Raw genomic sequence first — 19,924 nt, 5'->3', positions numbered from 1 at the left:
TCCAGCCACTCTGCTCAGCCCAGAGGAGCAGCCACACAGAAAAAAAGAAGTTTAAATCAACTCAGAGAAGAGGAGGAGGGAGGGAGACAGGGGGAGAAAACGCCCTGGAAACTTGGTTGATCAAGAAGTTGAAAAACAGTGACAGAATTCTAACAGACTGCAAAGTTGTGACTGGAAAAAGTGCTTTTCTTGGGCTGAGGAGAAGGAGAGGGGGCAGGTTTTCAAGGATGCTCAAGCTGGTGTGAGACTTCTTGGGCGCAAAGACTGCGCACAGGTAAGATTCACTTTTTGTCTTTTCTCATGCTGAAGTGAATGCCTTTTTTTTAATTATCTTATTCATAAAATGAGTTTCTGAATTGAACTGAAACTTAACTGTACTGAAAAGTAGCAAATCAATCATAAAAACTGTGTCAAAGTTTAAACAACTAAGTTGCAAAAGTATCAAAGTTATCTGTCTACAATATTTCTGTAATATTCCAATGGGCGCTTGTATGAGTATTTTTATCAGTGGTAATTGACTTTGTCCTGCTTGCAATGTGTTTATATCCTGAGATATCCTTTGTTCTTTCCTGAGGAAAAGTTTTGCTATGGGGAAGTGTTGTATGAATAGAAAACATATTCTTTTTCTGTAAAAGTGGCATAGTGGCAATGACTTTATGTGAATATCATCATAAGTTTTAGATACAGACTTAATGTAGTGCAGGGCGTGAGAAGTGGGTGTGTACCCACACTCGCCACATTAATGCAGAGGACTGGACTGTGCAGTTGCGCACTTCACTTTTTCTTTCACTGCGCACTAAGGGTGTTATCCAAGATGCATTTAAGTACACTCACTGCTGTAGAAATATGATTTATGATTTTAGTATGTCTAGAAATGAGAGGTAACATCCCATATCACTCTATTTGTGTAGTGATTTGACTGTTGCGTAATGTGGATGTCCTTCATATGCACTAACATTTTTTTTTACTGCCTTGGAGTATCCTAAACACTAGATCATAGTTGAATGAATACACCACCAGAAAGATAAAATCTCTTTGCACTGATAGTGATAAGTCAGGTGTTTCTCTTATCTGGGCAATGTCCTTGGCATGGGAGTTTAAAAAGTAAAAGGTACTTCCCTATGAGAGCTTGCAGCAACAGGCTTGGGTGTGGATTCCTCTCCTTCATGTTCCTCCACCCCGTCCTTTTTTTCCTCCCTCCCTTCTTGCTTTGCTGTCTCCTCACAAAGGCACACCCTTTACAGCGCCCAAAAAAAGAGAAAAGAAAAAGAACAAAAAAACATCCATGCTGCTGACGGTTGTCACAGTGGGTCCGACTAACACATCCTAAAGTACTTTATTAATGTATGTAGGTAGTTTGAGCGTAATGAAAAGTGTATTGTTTGGTGCTGTGTGATTATCAGTCATATGGAACAATGAAAATCTCTTATATGGGCATTTTAATACTGTCTGTTTTGTGGAACGTGGTGAACATGTCTGCTGTTTTTTCCATTTGATATGCGTCAACTTTTAAACAAGGCGTACTTTTCTAGCTAGAGCTGGAAACTGCCACTGCTGCTGCTTTGTACTGATGCACGTTACTTCATGTTATTATGACTTTCTTGAGCAGAGAGAGATTTCTCTTTCTTTCTTTTACCTTGAGTCTCGTAACCTGGGCTTGCAGCCAGGGTGTGCAGGGGAGTAGAGAGAGAGGGACAGAAGAGAAGGAGTGTGGAAAACGGGGAAAGAAGTCAGGGAGTGAGTTAGTGAGGGGGGATGGGCGGGGTGGGGGCGAGGAGGGGAGTAATGGAATGTAGTGGTTTGGAAAGACGAGCTAATTGAAACCAGGTCTGAGGCATAGAGGAGTGAGCTTCGACTTCGCACATTTGGAGAAATACAGTATATATTTTTGCCGTAAAAGTTAAGAGATATTTATTTTCTTGCCTAACTTTTATCATGAACGGCATCTTTTCAGGTGTGGCTCAAACTCAAAATATCTCATAGTCTGCTCTGTCGTTGATGTAATGTGTTGTGATAAAGTTGAGGAATCCAGATCAGATATTATTTCAGACCAGGCATAATCCTTTGTTGAAGCTCCGTTGAAAGTCAAATTTCTCTGTGTATAGTTGCATGTCCTCTGCAGCTCCCTCCTGCCACACCCAAAACTCATTTCAGTAGAGTTGCAAGGAGAGCTGCCTTTTGCTCCGCTCTGCACAACCTTTTCTACAATGCGCACTTAACTCATGCTGAGTGTCTCACAGCTGTAAATGTCTGGAATTTCTCAGCTTGGCATCAAGTTGGCATTTAAGCTTGGACATGTTTAGTATTCATAGTATAAAAAGAAAAAAATGTTTTACTTTTTCTTTTTCTGTATTACATTTGTCACTACAGGTGTAGAGTTTTGCTTCAAGCAGGCATATAGTCTTACGCAAACATAATAAATATAGAACATATATTTGAAGCGCTGAAACTTTCAGAACTGGTTCCTGACTGCCTAAGGTTAAAAACGTTACCAGGGCCTCCTCTTGGCCTCAGGCAGATTTAGTTTGTATAAATACTTTGCTTTCCACCAAAGTAACAGTACAGAGGCTACATTATGTTATAACCTGAAGTAATGTAAGGCATGTGGAATTCCAAAAACCACACTGCGAAATTTTGAAGAAACTTTTTTGACCAAAACTTGCTCAATCATCAGAGTCAACATTGGCAGCCCGTAGTGCCACTTGCACTAATTTTGTTGCACTTGCTGTGACAAACAGCATCTTTACTACTCTGAAGAACAGGACATGCCTCATGACTGTTTGGAGACTTAGCTTGACCATGTTAAGATATTTATCACAGCCCTGTACCAGAACCATATAGTCTTGCCCTGTTGACTGGAAGATGAGAGGAGTGGTGTTATTCAACCATGCTGCTGTAATACGGAAAGAAACTGGTCTCTAGCACACTTCCTCTGCTATTTCCTCATGGGCTTGTTGAGTGGGTGGTTGGAAGGAGGGACAGTATAGCATGGAGAGGCAAAACGAGGGAGGTGGATGTAGCAAGTAAGTTGAAAGAAGGGAGGGTGATTGCAATCAAACTATAGTTCATTCTTTTTACACTTAAAACTCTGAGCTCTCAGATGTCCTGGAGTACCAGCAGAATCACCAACCTAGCGATTGGTGAAATAAAATATTAGCAAAGTTATCGCTACGCAACTGATTCAGTTCTCTGATGTTATTCTGCAAATAAACATCTAACTGTAGTGTGCGATTTTAGAAAGTCTTTCTAGGCAATCCACCCAGCAGCCACTCCCTTCTTATCCATCCAGTGCTGGTTTGGAATGTTGTATGTCTTCAGTAAGCTCAGGGAAGCACCTATCATTAACAGTGCCTGCCTTGTCGTTGAGAAATAGTAATTTAAAAAGTATAATGAAACGGTTATCAAAAAAAACACACAATACCACTGTAAGTCACACCCATGCACACATGCATGCAGGACTTGTTTATTGTAGCTTTGAGCTAGGTGGAACAAGCAAGGGATTTAAAAAGGGTGTGAATCATTTTTCTGATAACGCAATAACGCCCACTGCTGCTCTGCCAAACATCTGCACTCTCAAACCATCCAAAAACAATAAATCTTTTATAAATATTGCTGTATTGCACAGCTTACCTGCCGACTACTAACCAACTGTCAGGCAAACCCCCACATATTCTGTTATGTTGCCCTGTGCAAGGAATGTTACGCAACTGTTACAAAAACCTTATTTGGAACAAGGCAGCCAAAATGTCAGGACAGCAGGGTCTGGAATGTAAATTTAGAAATACATTCAGCTTTGTTTAGGATTTCTCTATCTGGCACAAGATACTCAAGGATGGCACTCATCACAATCCAACCCTCTCTCTTGCTCTAAACAGCTCTGCACTACTCTGGTGTGGTCTAAATGCTAAGAATAAATAAATCTACGGCAAAGGAAATCCTATGTCTTATACACATTCTTTTGCTATGGTTGCCATATACCCAGCCTCTTAACCTTCTTGTCTCGGCTCCATGAATGGACTTGCAATTGTTCTTGTACAAACAGCAGCTGTAAAACACTGAAACTACCCTAACCATGCCAAACTAAATTGAGTTGAAGTTTGACAGTTACATAGCATGGCCTGTGTAAGGTTGCTGTGGATTCCAGTAAACCTCTTGTGATCTCTTGTTTATGTGACAGCGCTGTGTAAACTTCATACATACATTTTCGATCTGTCTGGTATGACTAGTTATACCAGTCCAACATTTGCTTTCTCATCTAAGTTATACTGCGGTTCTTCTCCCTTTCATTCTACTTTACATTCTTTTATTAAGCAATGTTCTTGGCACTGAAAGTGCTCATAGCAACCACCCCAGGATCACTTCTCATTTCAGAACTTCAACCACACCCAAAATGTTTTGTTTCATTTTTTGTAAAATGTCAATTTTCTTTTGTATCTTTCTTTTTTTTTTTTATCACATAGACCAATATTTATAATAATATATATATTTTTTCTGCAGTAGTTTATGATGCAGCTTGTTCCTGAGAAAAAAAGGAAAAACTCCCCTTAAAGCCTTAGCGCATGAGTAAAAAATGAGAGAAACCTCAGGAGAGGAAATTCAGAGTGAGATAATCCCTACTTGGATGTCAAGGGGTGTAATAGACAACAATAAGCAATGACCGGAGCCATGGGTTATCTGGTAGTTAGACCACTTATTTTATTGTCCCTGTGTGAACATTTGATTTAAATATAATTTGCATGAAAATCAAGACGTTCTCTCTCTTGTTTGTGATCTTGTACAGAGTTTTCTTCACTTTTTCCATTTTGTGCATGACTTCTGCCAAAGTCACAATGGTTTAATCAACAGCAGGCCAAGTTGGCGTCAGTGGGCAGGCTTTGGTCTTATGCAGGCCTTGTGGTTTGGTTTAGGGCTATGTGGACTATGGAGTGCAGAAAAGAACCATTTATTTTGACGTGCATTCCTTTTATATGCGTCACACATACATGTTTTATCTGCGCTTTTGAGGGAAGAATGAACCTATGCTGGGGCCTGCTGTGTCTCTTTCTGTATTTGTTGTGCTTGCTTTGTCAAACTAGGGGAACAGGGAGTCTATTCTGTTTTGACAACATGACTGATTTAGTCACTGCTCCTCTCCCTCTTTCCCTCTCTGCACTAAGGCCTTTTTATTTGTTCATAATCAAATCTTATTACTCAACAGCACCGATGTGCCTGATTCACTTACGATTAAGCTTTAATCATTGTCACACTGCTCCTCTTTTCTGTTCAACAAATTGATTGGATTTGGCAATCAAGCTGATAGGTTCACCAAAGAGACTTTAAACTGTTTCCAGTTTGCTGTGTACTAAAGCACAAACTATGCCTGTCAAACTGTCTAGGTATTTGCCCTCACAGAAACCTTGGGTGAGGTTGAAACTGATAGCAGTGAGGTAATGAGTGTTGTTTGTTGTATCTACCTGGTGCAAAGTGGAGTCAAATAAAAAAGAGGCCGATAATAACTTTGATAATTATGACAAAAACTGGATCTGTTCAACCAGTCCTGTGCCTCTACTCAGCATTCATTTGAGAGTGTGTCTCAGGGTGCCATTAAATGTGCATGTCTGACTGAATGTGGGGGTCTTGTTTATTTGAGTAAAACCTGGAGGTTGGGGGGTGTGGTGGACTGACTGCAGGGGAGTGGGCACTCAGGCAGGGTGGGCGGCTTATAGAATGGACCTGGAGTCAGAAAGAAAGAGGACATTTCTTTGGAGTTAGTCACTGCGGGGAGAGGCCGGGCTCCCTTCCAGCTGGCCTGACGGCTCTATCAAGGAATGTGTGTGACTGGAGGCCTGGGTGGGGCTGTGCACTGAGCTACTCCCTTTGCAAGCACAGCACAGAAGCGAACAGACGTGGTCCTCCTCATGGACTGTGGCGTGGTATCTACCCATCCACACGGCATGTGTTTTTATTTTCTTTCTGCACTGCTGGTGACCACACTTCACCTTACTGTGCATGCCTGTGTGTGCGTTCATGGGTGTGGTCTCACCAGGGTTCTGGGAACAGAAGATGGAGTGATCTGTTTCTTATCTTTTGAGTTTGTGTTGTCAGATATGGCCATTTTTAAAGATCCTACTCCTACACAAAATCACACCACAGTCAGAGCGCTCACATATCTTTTATTTTAAAGATTGCTACTTTGAAAAATGTACCATTGTCATACAGACAGCCCTTTACCTGAACGAATCCTGACACGACAGTCTGATTAATACATTTCTGTAACAAGAGTATACAGTATACAGAGTATAGTGTACACAGCTGCTGTGCCTCAAGCCTCCCTACACAAACATATGACAACCGCCCACTGGCTGGTATTTATCTCACCAATGTCGCATCTATTTAGAACCTGTTCAAAAAGGTATTCAACAACAATGCATTCAACTTTAAAGCATTTTACAAGCTTTGCACCAGTGTTGATGGATTTAAGTTTAGCCACTTTCTCTCTATTATATTTTGGCGTTTAGTAGAGGTATTTAAAATCACACTGTTTAGGAGTCTCACAAACACAGTCATTTAATAGACTTTAAAAAAAGTAATGAGCAATTTAGTTTATTGAACATGGGGGACTGGGGAGTGGGAGGTAAATGACGTGGTTGGACAGCCTGTCTCAGAAGAATTTTTTCTGAGGGACATGTTCCCACCGGTAGATGCCTGTCTGTACACACATCAAGTCTGGTTCTGTTTGTACTAGGACTGACAAAGAGAAGGCTTTGTTCCACAATATGCCAGTGGGTTGAAGCAATAATCCTAGTAAGTCCTGTAATATTTTGGGCTAGTCACAGCCAGCAAAAGTAAGACTTGGAATGCAGAATGATGAATGACAAATACGGTTGCAACAGCAATGTTTTACTGTTATTCTGTTGCAATTGTATTCATCATTCATCATGGGCAGCTTATCTGTTATTATACTGCAGGTAGTTTTATATTTTGCACCTTGGTAGTACACACAGTAGTCTCACAGTCATCACTTGAGCAATGAAACTAGAGCAGGAATTGACAAGCATATTTTAGAAATTAGAAAAAAAACTTTTTTTACAAATCGTTTTACAATTAAGCTGGAAGTGAACATAACTCCTAACTCTCAATTTATTTCAAATTTCTGGAACTGAATTCTGGGTAAATAGCGTGTTAGTGTGTCCATCTTATCTTCTTATTTGCCACACCTAACAAGTAACTGGATTTATTTATTTAATGGGAGTCTTTTGCATCAGCACTTGCCAGGGTCAATACTGCCACCATTGGTTGGTTAATTATTAAAGACTGAGAACTCTAATTGGTCATAGACGGTCCATTGAGCATGTATACAAAAATATCATGAGTAAACCCTGACTGTATCCTCACAATGTGCGGCTTTGTGTGGCATGTTGGGACACGCCTCTTAATGCAACACTAATTTGTCTATAAAGTATATTTTACATTATCTGTCAATCGGTGACTGATACATGGTGTGCTATTGTGTAAGAGAGGAGCATGATAATTCCAGGACAGATTTTCTTTGCATCACCCATGAAAATACATTTTGTTCTTGTCATTTAAGTTATATTTTATCTAATCACATTATCATTATGTTTTTCTGCCAACAGAAGTCAAGAATACAAAAACCACAGCATCAGACTGAAGCCCTTGGCCTTGCTTGAGCAATCCAAGGTAAGTGTCCTGAAACATAATGCAAGAGATCCACACAACACATCTGTTACTGGTTAAGTGAAGGAAAGAAAACTAAATTTCTTATTACCCATCACTCCACTCCAAGGCCATTTATTCAGTGTCAACTAAGAACAGCATGCTATTATGTGGCCACATGCCAAACCTCTGTTGGAATGTTTGTTGCAAAGCCTTCTTTGAACCTGGAAGGTCATGCCACCGCCATTCAGCTGTGAAAGGCTTGCCTTGTGGAAACCTGACACTTGGCTTCTTCTGCTTCCAGTGGCTCTTCTTTGCACCCCTCCTTCCTCCCCCAGACACCACCTGTTCCGCTCGAACCCCTTTCCCCTTCTTATGAAACAACCCTGTCAAAAGCCTGCCGAGCTCACGCTGTTTTAACCGTTTGTAGTCGGCAGCTGTGGATGATTTGCTCCTGAAGAGTTGGAAGGAAAGACAGCAAAAGAAGCATTACCAAACCCAAAGCGTATGCTGGCCAGTGACGGGACATAAGAGAGGCGTATCCAGAAATGCTCTGTGGTTGCACTCTAGTCAACAGAAGCTTTTGTCTGGTTGACTGTCCCCACGTTACCTCTCTCTCTATACCAGACCATAAAAAACATAATAGATAAACAAGCTAATCTGCCTTCCTTCCCTTATTGCTTCCATTGTTGCCCTATGCTTCATGTAAAAAATGTATTTTATTATTCTTTTGATGACATCACTAATGAGGAGTGCCTCTTTCAGGCATGTCAGAGGAATGAAAAGCAAAAAAAGCGAGGAGCGGTTGATTGTCATGTTGCCCGATCACATTGAGCCACAGACTGCCTCCGTGTCTTATGATCCCAAGAACAGAGGCTTACTTATTTAGCATCTGTTTACAACACAATCCATATCCAATCATATGATCTTTATCAAGTTAATTGTTCCTCTGTGCTCTCTATCTAAAATAGCTCATGCTGTGTTAGGGCATATGGTAAGCTAAAACTGATAAAGACTGAAGACAAGTCTGTAAATATTCAGGATGCCCTATGTACTGTATGGTGTTGTAAGCTGCATTCAAGAGTCTTCAGTAATAGCTCTGTATTTTCTTCTACTTGGCTGTTTTATTCCCCCTCTCACTGTTACCTCATAAGCTAACATTCCACATTGCAGTTTCACAACAATTCCTCTCCCTGTCTTACTTTTCTATCTCACTTTTTTACCATTTCCTCCTCTTTCCATCTGTCGCCCTCTCTCTAAGTTCCTTCCTTCCCCCTTTATTACTGCGAGCCCCAGCTCCTCCCTACAGCTTGTTGCCAGAAATATGTCAAAGCTGTGAGAACAAGGACAGCTCATATAGTTCACTCTCGATCATGTAGAGCCTCAGAGTAAGGGTGAAATGTGGGAAGAGAAAAATAAGTTTAAAGTGAAAGTTAATAATGTATGAAAATGGATAGACGGATAGGGAAGGAAAGCAAACAAAGAGGGAGAAAGTATGTGTCCCTTTGAGTGAAAGATGAAAAAAATAATAAAAAGAATTTCTTTTCTCTTCGTTGCTCTTGGGGAATTTTTCTGAAAACATGGATCTTGTCTTCCCTGTCCCTCCATGAGCCTGTTTCCTTTTTCTTTTTGTAAAAGCTGAATCTAGCCAACAATAATATATGCTTTGTTTCAGAGTTAAAATACCTAATATTCTCTGTTCCTTGCTGAATAGTTCTAGTTAATGTCAATAAGCGAGGGAACCAAGATCATGTGATAATGTTTGTCAGCTATTTTTGTCTGTATTTACTAAGTAAAATGAAGAGAGGAGGTGGATATGTAAAATGATCTGCATTGTGACCAAAGGGGATAATAAACATTCTTTTGGTTTAGTCCAAATACTCTGGGGCTGAGATCAGAAGACCTGATTTAGATGCTATGACTGGCAATGTCAGTTGACCTGAGTTGTCTTTGATCTAATTAAATGTGTAAAGCTGGGTCAAAGCTTTGGCTTAACAAACTGCCTTGTTTGTCCCTCCATAACCACACATTTCAGCTGTATTTGATGCATATAATGTTACAGATATTGTAAGGCTTGAGGTCTTGATAGATTCATGTTACTAGCTTCAGTCAACTCACTCTGACAGAGACAATGAGACAGAAAGAAAGAGAAGGAAAGAGGGAGGATCAGGTTGTCGATGCCTGCAAGTGGGTGGTGTCATCTTTGGCATAAACACTATCCCTATCTCTGGTATTATCACTCATATAGTGGCCCTGGCCTATGTTATTTAGTTCTGATGAATGGCTATTTTAGAGAGCGGGCGTAATATTACCTCAAAGCATTGCAAGCATTTTCCACTATTCCCAATCATGCAGGGCTAGTCTATTTATTGACTTGCGTTAATTGGTGTATTGCCTGTTGTGTGCCCTTGGACAGAGTCCAGCATGCTAGGGAGAGCAGTTTGCAAATCACTCTGCATTCCAAACTGTCTGTTTATTAATGCTTTCTCACACACCCTCACATTTTCTCTGCCAATGGATGAGATCTCACTGTCAGCTTCTTTTTTTATTTGTTTAAAATGAGAATGAATGTATATTTGGAGTGTGGCAAGAGTGCCAAATGGCAGTTGATCAAGTGATCCTTGTTGCAGACCCCTCTGAAGCAGTTGTTTCTTTATCTCTGATTCAGGTTCCTCTTGTCCCCAGCTGCGCGTTATCTTGCAGAACAATATGGCAGCTTTAGTGAATGGGGAAGGAATCTGTGGTCTACTGGTATAACCATGTAATTTCCAATGGTATAAAACAGTATTTGAGACTTTTAACCAATTATTTTTTAGATTTAAAATATTCTGCCAGATAATTAATGATACACTATGACAGTGTAAAGCCAGAATAAATATAGACTTCCTAATTTGTTTTCATTGACATCAGAGGGAAAGTTGTCTTATCTTGCTATATATTCAAGTACATGTGACCTAATGATCACCCACATGTTTTATTTCAGCTATCTGACAACATGTTGTTACCTTAAATACCTTAAATACACCCTCCCTAGTGCTTGGCTGACTGCCAAGAAGTTCTATTTTGCAATGCTTGGCATAGGTATGGAGCAAAGTGATAAAACTTGTAAAAATCCTCAGTGTTCCCTTTCCCATAAAAGTGTTAGGGTTAGGGCAACTAGTCACCGCTTTGAGTTATATTCTTTTATATTTCTTTTGTGCCATCCCGTGCCAAAGCCATATAGGCTTTTGCTATTTATGATGGTTGATTACAGGCAAATATATAATCTTCAATATAACCTTCCAAATGGCGACACATTTTGATGTGGTAAGCTGTGCCAGGCAGCAGCAGAATGATTCTATCATTGAAATAATGGTGGTCAGACAGCTTTGTCACTGTTTCACAGTGATATATCTTACATCAAAACAAGTTTCAGTAGTATGAAATACTAACTGTTGCTCTTGGTATGATCAAGTCATATTCTGAAGTATTGAATGAAAACACAGTACAATGAATGTTGTCTGGAATAGGTGACAGCTCTTTGTAATGCAGTTTGACTAATAATTATCTAGTTTCTCTTTAGTCAATGAGGTCTCTTGAAATTGAATTGATGATTAATGAATTAAACCATTAAATGGCTGGATAATTACTGTTCAGGTGGTAGAAATAGCACTCTGTTTAATGATACGATTAGTGGTTTGGACATGTTTCTCAAAGATTCAAAGCAAAATTGCTCTTGATCTGTTTATATGTATGTGTATATATGAAACTGTCACTTTGAGGAAATGCATGAAATGCAGACTTACTGGCTAGGTAGAGACACATAGCTCAGACAGCTTTGTGTAATTGAAGGTGTGGGTTGTGAAAAGTTTGGTATTAATGAAACAGTGGCCTGTCTGTTCTAAAGAGGAGAGTGGGTAGGCCTAGGCCAGCGTGTTTGAAGAGGCAGGTCTTTGTAATGTGTTTACTACAATATACAGAAAGATAGACAGCTAGACATGCCTGTAAATTGTCTTGATGTGCTGATATAAATATAGTGAATTACCACATTAAGGTTTGAATATTGAAAGGGACTGTCAGTCTAGCCAGCAATGTCTATTTTAAGTCTAGCAATTAAGTAACACTATAAATGCTTTTGCATTGCTGAGCACACTTGATCAATTTTGTGATGCAGCAGTAGTCATTAATATAATTACAATAAGTGTTTAGTTTAGTTAGTTTTTATTAATGAATGAAAAAACACATTTGATGCATAGTGTGTTTGAGCATATATAGATGTACTTTATTAGTACTACTGTATGTGCATATGCATTTGTGTTAAAGACAGAGGACATGCACTAACATTATGATGTATTTCTTCACCTCTGTGTGTATTTTCATAAGCAAGGCCTTACAAAGCTTTTACACTTATTGTTGTCTCTATTGACATTGGAGATGGGGTGTAAGCACAGGATTGGGCCGCTTTCTTCAGGGCAGGGTGTGGTCTAACTCCAACCAAATTTCCAAAACACAGCGAATGAAGTTGCATTGTCTGACAGGGTTTTAGCGCCATCTAGTGTTCACCATTGGGTTTTACAAGCCAGACCTACTTTCAGGGCAGGGTAAACGTTAAATTTATGCAAATATAGGATTTGTCTTAATGGTGAAAAAAGGGAACATTTTGTCCTAAATAAAGTAATGCATTAATTATGAGTTTGTCCTAATGATTTTTATAATCTTTTCTTGCAGGAAAACCAAGATAGTTTCCATCACACCAGGGCTTAAATAAAAGAAAGCAAAAACAAGGTATTTTTTAATGAAAGTTAATGTCACAATAAATCCCTTGAATATTCTATATTCCATCCTGTTTATCCTGGTGCAAATGCATGTACTGCAAGTTTTTGCCAGATACCTTGCGTTTTTTCTCTTGGATCCCATTATATGTATGACTGTGTTTACAGATGGCCGAAGAGGAGGAAACCAGGGAGGTACTTTTTCCAGATTGGGAGGGGCCAGACAAAACTGGCTTGACCATTGAACAGACGAGTGAAGGAGAGATCTTTGTTAAGGAGGTGAAAGGAGAGTCACCAGCAGCACGGTCTGGAAAAGTATATGAAGGTAAAATCAAGTATGAAGTAGGATTGGTCCCACCTGTATGATGACTACTCTCTAATATTAACACACCTCTTTGCTGCTATTTCTACTTTATTTATAGGTGACCAGATTGTAGGCGCCACTGTCTACTTTGATAACATGAGCTCAGAAGAAACAGCTGAGCTACTGAAGACATTAAACCGCCACAAGGTTGGACTGAAACTACAAAACAAAGGAGACAAATCCCCTTACTGCTCGCCCTTAAGCACACCATGTCGTTCACCAATGGGCACCCTGACATGGGAAGGGACGACCCGGTTTGGAGGTTCCAGTCCAGACATCATCCTTGTAAGTTCTTTTTTTTATTATTTATTTATGTTTTAATTATATGATCATAGATTTGTTTATAAAAAAAGCTACTGACCAAAATACATGGTATAATAACATTTTCCTGTTGCCTTCCTGTCTTTTTCTATCAACAGAGTGGAGAGGATGAGGACTATAAGAGAATATACACAAAAAAGATTAAACCAAGGCTGAAGTCTGAAGACCTTGCAGAGGGAGTGGATGTTCGTACAGAGCGGCATAGCAGCACAAGCAGCGATGGCAGCACAATAACTACCATCACCCGCCGCATCACTACCTATACTGTGGATATGCCAGGTGGCATAAGTGAGAAACTTGAACTTTCAAGCCCAGAGTTCAAGGGCCTAAGGCATGAATCTGGAGATGGCTCTCCTCGTATCAGAATCTCACATGGCCTTTCAGGTAAAGTGGAAGCAGAAGAGGGAGTTTTTGAGTCAAGCAATGTGTCTTACACTGGGCCACAAGTTAGCTCCACAGAGACACACAGGGGCAGTGGAGTCATTCAGACCACAACAGAAAGAGTTACTGGTAGTAGGCATATTACAATAGGAGGAATGGGAGGCGCAGAGCTAACTTCAGCTGATGAAAACGGAGGGTCAATTAGTCTGGCTTTACCAGGGAGAAGCATGCATTTTGTGACTTCATCCACAGATAGAACACAGGAGGGACGTGTTGACACCAGTGTAGGTGGGAAGACAAAAGTGAAAATATCTGAAAGTACCATCACTCACCCACAGGCAAAGGTATCAGGCAATGATAATACTGTACTGAGATTTGGGGGTTCCAGAGTTATTGATACCGAATTGACAGGTGGAGGGATAGGAGGATCAGCAATAACAATAGGCAATGTTTCCTCAGGGTATTCCTCAGTGCCAAGCAAGATATCAGTGGCAGGCATGGATGTCAACCTTACAGATTCAAAGTTGAAAGATGAGGTTGATGTCAACCTGCCAAGCACACAGATAGGAATAAAAGCATTTGGAATAGACAGAGAAGTTTCAGGTATCAAAAGTGAAAGTGCTGTGAGTGGCATGAAAATGTCATCAGTCAATATGCCTGTGATTGGAGTGAAAGGAATCAAGAATGAGGGAACTAGTGTTGAAGTTAAACTCAGTGGTGATGCAGACATGTCAGTACCTGTGATACATAAAGATGTTCAAAAACCAGAACTAGACATCAAAGGGGCAGATATACAGATGAAATATCCTAGTGCTAAAATTGAAGGGCCAGCTGTAAATGTACCCAAAGTAGACATTAAAGGTTCAGTTACAAACAATGAGGAGAAAGAAGGGGATTTCAAAATGCCTCAGATAAAGACAACATCATTTGGGGCCAAGGGACCAAAAGTTCATTTAAAAGCTACTGAGGTTGACACTGAAGCAGCAGAAGTTGATGTTGGGGGTTCTGACGTAAACATTAAAGGACTGAAAATCAAGACATCATTCAAAACAGGACCCACATTGCCAGCACATGACATAGGTCTGAAAGGAAGCAAGGTAAAGGGAGATGTAGATTTGTCAGTTCCAAAGACTGAGGGACACACAACCATGCCTGAATTTGAGATCAAGGGACCAGAAGTCAACATTGAAAGACGTGGCGGTGGATTTGGGATGTCTAAAAACAAAAAGCCATCATTCGGCTTGACAGGTCCAAAGGGGGAAATCACAGATGTTGACATAAAACTTGCCAAACCTGAAATTGCTGTCAAAGCACCGGAGATTGACATTAAAGCATCCAAGGTTAATGTTGGAAGCCCAGATATAGACATAACAACAACAACAACTGAAATTGATATCAAAGCTCCAGTGATAGACATTAAAGGCCCTGATGCAAAACTCAAAGAACCTCAGATGAAAGTAAAAATTCCATCATTTGGCTTTAAAGGTCCAAAGGTGGAAGGTCCAGATCTTGATATCAACCTCAGTAAAGCAAACATTGACATTACAAGTCCAGAGGTTGCCATTAAAGGACCAGAGGTTGACATTCAAGGACCAGATGCAAATTTCAAAGGACCCAAAATCAACATGCCACCAACTTCAGGACCAAAAATATCCATGCCAAAAGTGGATATTGATGTGAAAAGTCCAAAAGTTAAAGGTGATGTCAATGTGTTAGCTCCTAAGGTAGAGCGAGACATAAAAACACCAAAGGTTGACATCAAAGGTCTAGAAGTTGAGATTGAGGGGCCAACAGGTGGAATTGAAATGCCGAAAATCAAAATGCCCAAATTTGGCTTGACAGGTCCAAAGATGGGAGGTCCAGATGTTGATATAAACCTTCCTAAAGCAGACATTGACCTGAAAGCACCTGATGTTGACATTAAAGTACCAGATGTTGACATTGAAGGACCAGATGCAAAACTTAAAGGACCCAAATTCAACATGCCATCAATTTCAGGACCGACAATAACCATGCCAAAAGTAGATTTCAATGTGAAAAGTCCCAAAGTCAAAGGTGATGTGGATGTTTCACTTCCAAAGATCAAAGGAGACATTAAAGGTCCAGAGGTTGACATCAAAGGTCCAGAGGTTGATATTGAAGGGGAAAGAAGTGGATTTGAGATGCCTAAAATCAAAATGCCAACAATATCAGGACCCAAGTTACCAGAATGGGAATTGAACCTAAAAGGGCCCAAAGTAAAGGGAGATATCGATGTGTCAGCTCCAAAGATTGAAGGTGACATCAAAGCTCCCAAAGTAGATATTGAAGGACCAGACGTTGACATCGAGGGACACAAAGCAGGATTTAAAATGCCTAAATTCAAAATGCCAACCTTTGGGATGAAAGGTCCAAATGTTGAAGGACCAGAAGTTGATGTCAGCCTCCCAAAAGCTGATGTTGATATTAAAGGCCCTGAACTGGACATTGAAGGACCAGACATTGACATTGACAGTCCTAGTGGTAAGATCAAAGGTCCAAAATTCAAGATACCATCTATCTCAGGACCAAACATTTCCATGCCAGATGTTGATTTCAGACTGAAAGGTCCAAAAGTCAAAGGTGATGTGGATGTTTCCGTGCCAAAGATTGAAGGAGACATAAAAGGTCCTGAGATGGATATTGAAGGACCAGATGTTGACATTGAGGGCCACACAGGAGGATTTAAAATGCCGAAAATCAAAATGCCCAAATTTGGCTTCAAAGGTCCCAAAGTGGAGGGTCCAGATGTTGATATAAATCTTCCTAAAGCAGACATTGACCTGAAAGGACCTGATGTTGACATTAAAGTACCAGAGGTTGACATTGAAGGACCGGATGCAAAACTTAAAGGACCCAAATTCAACATGCCATCAATTTCAGGACCAACAATATCCATGCCAAAAGTAGATTTCGATGTAAAAAGTCCCAAAGTCAAAGGTGATGTGGATGTTTCACTTCCAAAGATCAAAGGAGACATAAAAGGTCCTCAGCTTGACATCAAAGGTCCAGAGGTTGACATTGAAGGGGAAAGAAGTGGATTTGAGATGCCTAAAATCAAAATGCCAACAATATCAGGACCCAAGTTACCAGAATGGGATTTGAATCTAAAAGGGCCCAAAGTAAAGGGAGATATCGATGTGTCAGCTCCAAAGATTGAAGGTGACATCAAAGCTCCCAAAGTAGATATTGAAGGACCAGACGTTGACATCGAGGGACACAAAGCAGGATTTAAAATGCCTAAATTCAAAATGCCAAGCTTTGGGATGAAAGGTCCAAATGTTGAAGGACCAGAAGTTGATGTCAGCCTCCCAAAAGCTGATATTGATATTAAAGGCCCTGAACTGGACATTGAAGGACCAGACATTGACATTGACAGTCCTAGTGGTAAGATCAAGGGTCCAAAATTCAAGATGCCATCTATCTCAGGACCAAACATTTCCATGCCAGATGTTGATTTCAGACTGAAAGGTCCAAAAGTAAAAGGTGATGTGGATGTTTCACTTCCAAAGATCGAAGGAGACATAAAAGGTCCTGAGATGGATATTGAAGGACCAGATGTTGACATTGAGGGCCACACAGGAGGATTTAAAATGCCGAAAATCAAAATGCCCAAATTTGGCTTCAAAGGTCCCAAAGTGGAGGGTCCAGATGTTGATATAAATCTTCCTAAAGCAGACATTGACCTGAAAGGACCTGATGTTGACATTAAAGTACCAGAGGTCGACATTGAAGGACCAGATGCAAAACTTAAAGGACCCAAATTCAACATGCCATCAATTTCAGGACCGACAATATCCATGCCAAAAGTAGATTTTGATGTAAAAAGTCCCAAAGTCAAAGGTGATGTGGATGTTTCCCTTCCAAAGATCGAAGGAGACATAAAGGGTCCTGAGATGGATATTGAAGGACCAGATGTTGACATTGAGGGGCACACAGGAGGATTTAAAATGCCTAAAATCAAAATGCCCAAATTTGGCTTCAAAGGTCCAAAAGTGGAGGGTCCAGATGTTGATATAAATCTTCCTAAAGCAGACATTGACCTGAAAGCACCTGCCGTTGACATTAAAGTACCAGAGGTCGACATTGAAGGACCGGATGCAAAACTTAAAGGACCTAAATTCAACATGCCATCAATTTCAGGACCGACAATATCCATGCCTAAAGTAGATTTCGATGTAAAAACTCCCAAAGTCAAAGGTGATGTGGATGTTTCACTTCCAAAGGTCGAAGGAGACATAAAGGGTCCTGAGATGGATATTGAAGGACCAGATGTTGACATTGAGGGCCACACAGGAGGATTTAAAATGCCGAAAATCAAAATGCCCAAATTTGGCTTTAAAGGTCCCAAAATGGAGGGTCCAGATGTTGATATAAATCTTCCTAAAGCAGACATTGACCTGAAAGGACCTGATGTTGACATTAAAGTACCAGAGGTTGACATTAAAGGACCGGATGCAAAACTTAAAGGACCCAAATTCAACATGCCATCACTTTCAGGGCCGACAATATCCATGCCAAAAGTAGATTTTGATGTAAAGAGTCCCAAAGTCAAAGGTGATGTGGATGTTTCACTTCCAAAGATCAAAGGAGACATTAAAGGTCCAGAGGTTGACATCAAAGGTCCAGTGGTTGATATTGAAGGGGAAAGAAGTGGATTTGAAATGCCTAAAATCAAAATGCCAACAATATCAGGACCCAAGCTACCAGAATGGGACTTGAACCTAAAAGGGCCCAAAGTAAAGGGAGATATTGAAGTGTCAGGTCCAAAGATTGAAGGTGACATCAAAGCTCCCAAAGTAGATATTGAAGGACCAGACGTTGACATCGAGGGACACAAAGCAGGATTTAAAATGCCTAAATTCAAAATGCCAACCTTTGGGATGAAAGGTCCAAATGTTGAAGGACCAGAAGTTGATGTCAGCCTCCCAAAAGCTGATATTGATATTAAAGGCCCTGAACTGGACATTGAAGGACCAGACATTGACATTGACAGTCCTAGTGGTAAGATCAAAGGTCCAAAATTAAAGATGCCATCTATCTCAGGACCAAACATTTCCATGCCAGATGTTGATTTCAGACTGAAAGGTCCAAAAGTAAAAGGTGATGTGGATGTTTCCGTGCCAAAGATCGAAGGAGACATAAAAGGTCCTGAGGTGGATATTGAAGGACCAGATGTTGACATTGAGGGCCACACAGGAGGATTTAAAATGCCGAAAATCAAAATGCCCAAATTTGGCTTCAAAGGTCCCAAAGTGGAGGGTCCAGATGTTGATATAAATCTTCCTAAAGCAGACATTGACCTGAAAGCACCTGATGTTGACATTAAAGGACCAAAGGTTGACATTGAAGGACCGGATACAAAACTTAAAGGACCCAAATTCAACATGCCATCAATTTCAGGACCGACAATAACCATGCCAAAAGTAGATTTCAATGTGAAAAGTCCCAAAGTCAAAGGTGATGTGGATGTTTCACTTCCAAAGATCAAAGGAGACATTAAAGGTCCAGAGGTTGACATCAAAGGTCCAGAGGTTGATATTGAAGGGGAAAGAAGTGGATTTGAGATGCCTAAAATCAAAATGCCAACAATATCAGGACCCAAGTTACCAGAATGGGAATTGAACCTCAAAGGGCCCAAAGTAAAGGGAGATATCGATGTGTCAGCTCCAAAGATTGAAGGTGACATCAAAGCTCCCAAAGTAGATATTGAAGGACCAGACGTTGACATCGAGGGACACAAAGCAGGATTTAAAATGCCTAAATTCAAAATGCCAAGCTTTGGGATGAAAGGTCCAAATGTTGAAGGACCAGAAGTTGATGTCAGCCTCCCAAAAGCTGATATTGATATTAAAGGCCCTGAACTGGACATTGAAGGACCAGACATTGACATTGACAGTCCTAGTGGTAAGATCAAAGGTCCAAAATTCAAGATGCCATCTATCTCAGGACCAAACATTTCCATGCCAGATGTTGATTTCAGACTGAAAGGTCCAAAAGTAAAAGGTGATGTGGATGTTTCCATGCCAAAGATCGAAGGAGACATAAAAGGTCCTGAGGTGGATATTGAAGGACCAGATGTTGACATTGAGGGCCACGCAGGAGGATTTAAAATGCCAAAAATCAAAATGCCCAAATTTGGCTTCAAAGGTCCCAAAGTGGAGGGTCCAGATGCTGATATAAATCTTCCTAAAGCAGACATTGACCTGAAAGCACCAGATGTTGACATTAAAGGACCAAAGGTTGACATTGAAGGACCGGATACAAAACTTAAAGGACCCAAATTCAACATGCCATCAATTTCAGGACCGACAATAACCATGCCAAAAGTAGATTTCAATGTGAAAAGTCCCAAAGTCAAAGGTGATGTGGATGTTTCACTTCCAAAGATCAAAGGAGACATTAAAGGTCCAGAGGTTGACATCAAAGGTCC

At 40.4% G+C, this 19,924-nt stretch overlaps 1 protein-coding gene across 1 annotated transcript in view; it reads left to right on the top strand.

Moving 5' to 3' along the window:
• Positions 1–19,924, top strand: part of ahnak (AHNAK nucleoprotein) — a 30,314-nt gene continuing 10,390 nt past the window's right edge. Inside the window, exons 1-8 of the mRNA XM_027280250.1 lie at positions 1–274; positions 7,617–7,680; positions 12,364–12,420; positions 12,576–12,732; positions 12,830–13,056; positions 13,191–15,594; positions 15,763–16,497; positions 16,666–19,920. Coding sequence (XP_027136051.1) covers positions 12,576–12,732; positions 12,830–13,056; positions 13,191–15,594; positions 15,763–16,497; positions 16,666–19,920 — 6,778 coding nt within the window. The 5' untranslated portion in view covers positions 1–274; positions 7,617–7,680; positions 12,364–12,420. The remainder of the gene's footprint in view (positions 275–7,616; positions 7,681–12,363; positions 12,421–12,575; positions 12,733–12,829; positions 13,057–13,190; positions 15,595–15,762; positions 16,498–16,665; positions 19,921–19,924) is intronic.

This window comes from Larimichthys crocea, chromosome I (genome assembly GCF_000972845.2).
Source record: "Larimichthys crocea isolate SSNF chromosome I, L_crocea_2.0, whole genome shotgun sequence".
In the NCBI taxonomy this organism is placed as follows: domain Eukaryota; kingdom Metazoa; phylum Chordata; class Actinopteri; family Sciaenidae; genus Larimichthys; species Larimichthys crocea.
Note: the sequence above shows the minus strand (reverse complement) of the source record. Positions and strands in the feature narration are given on the sequence as shown.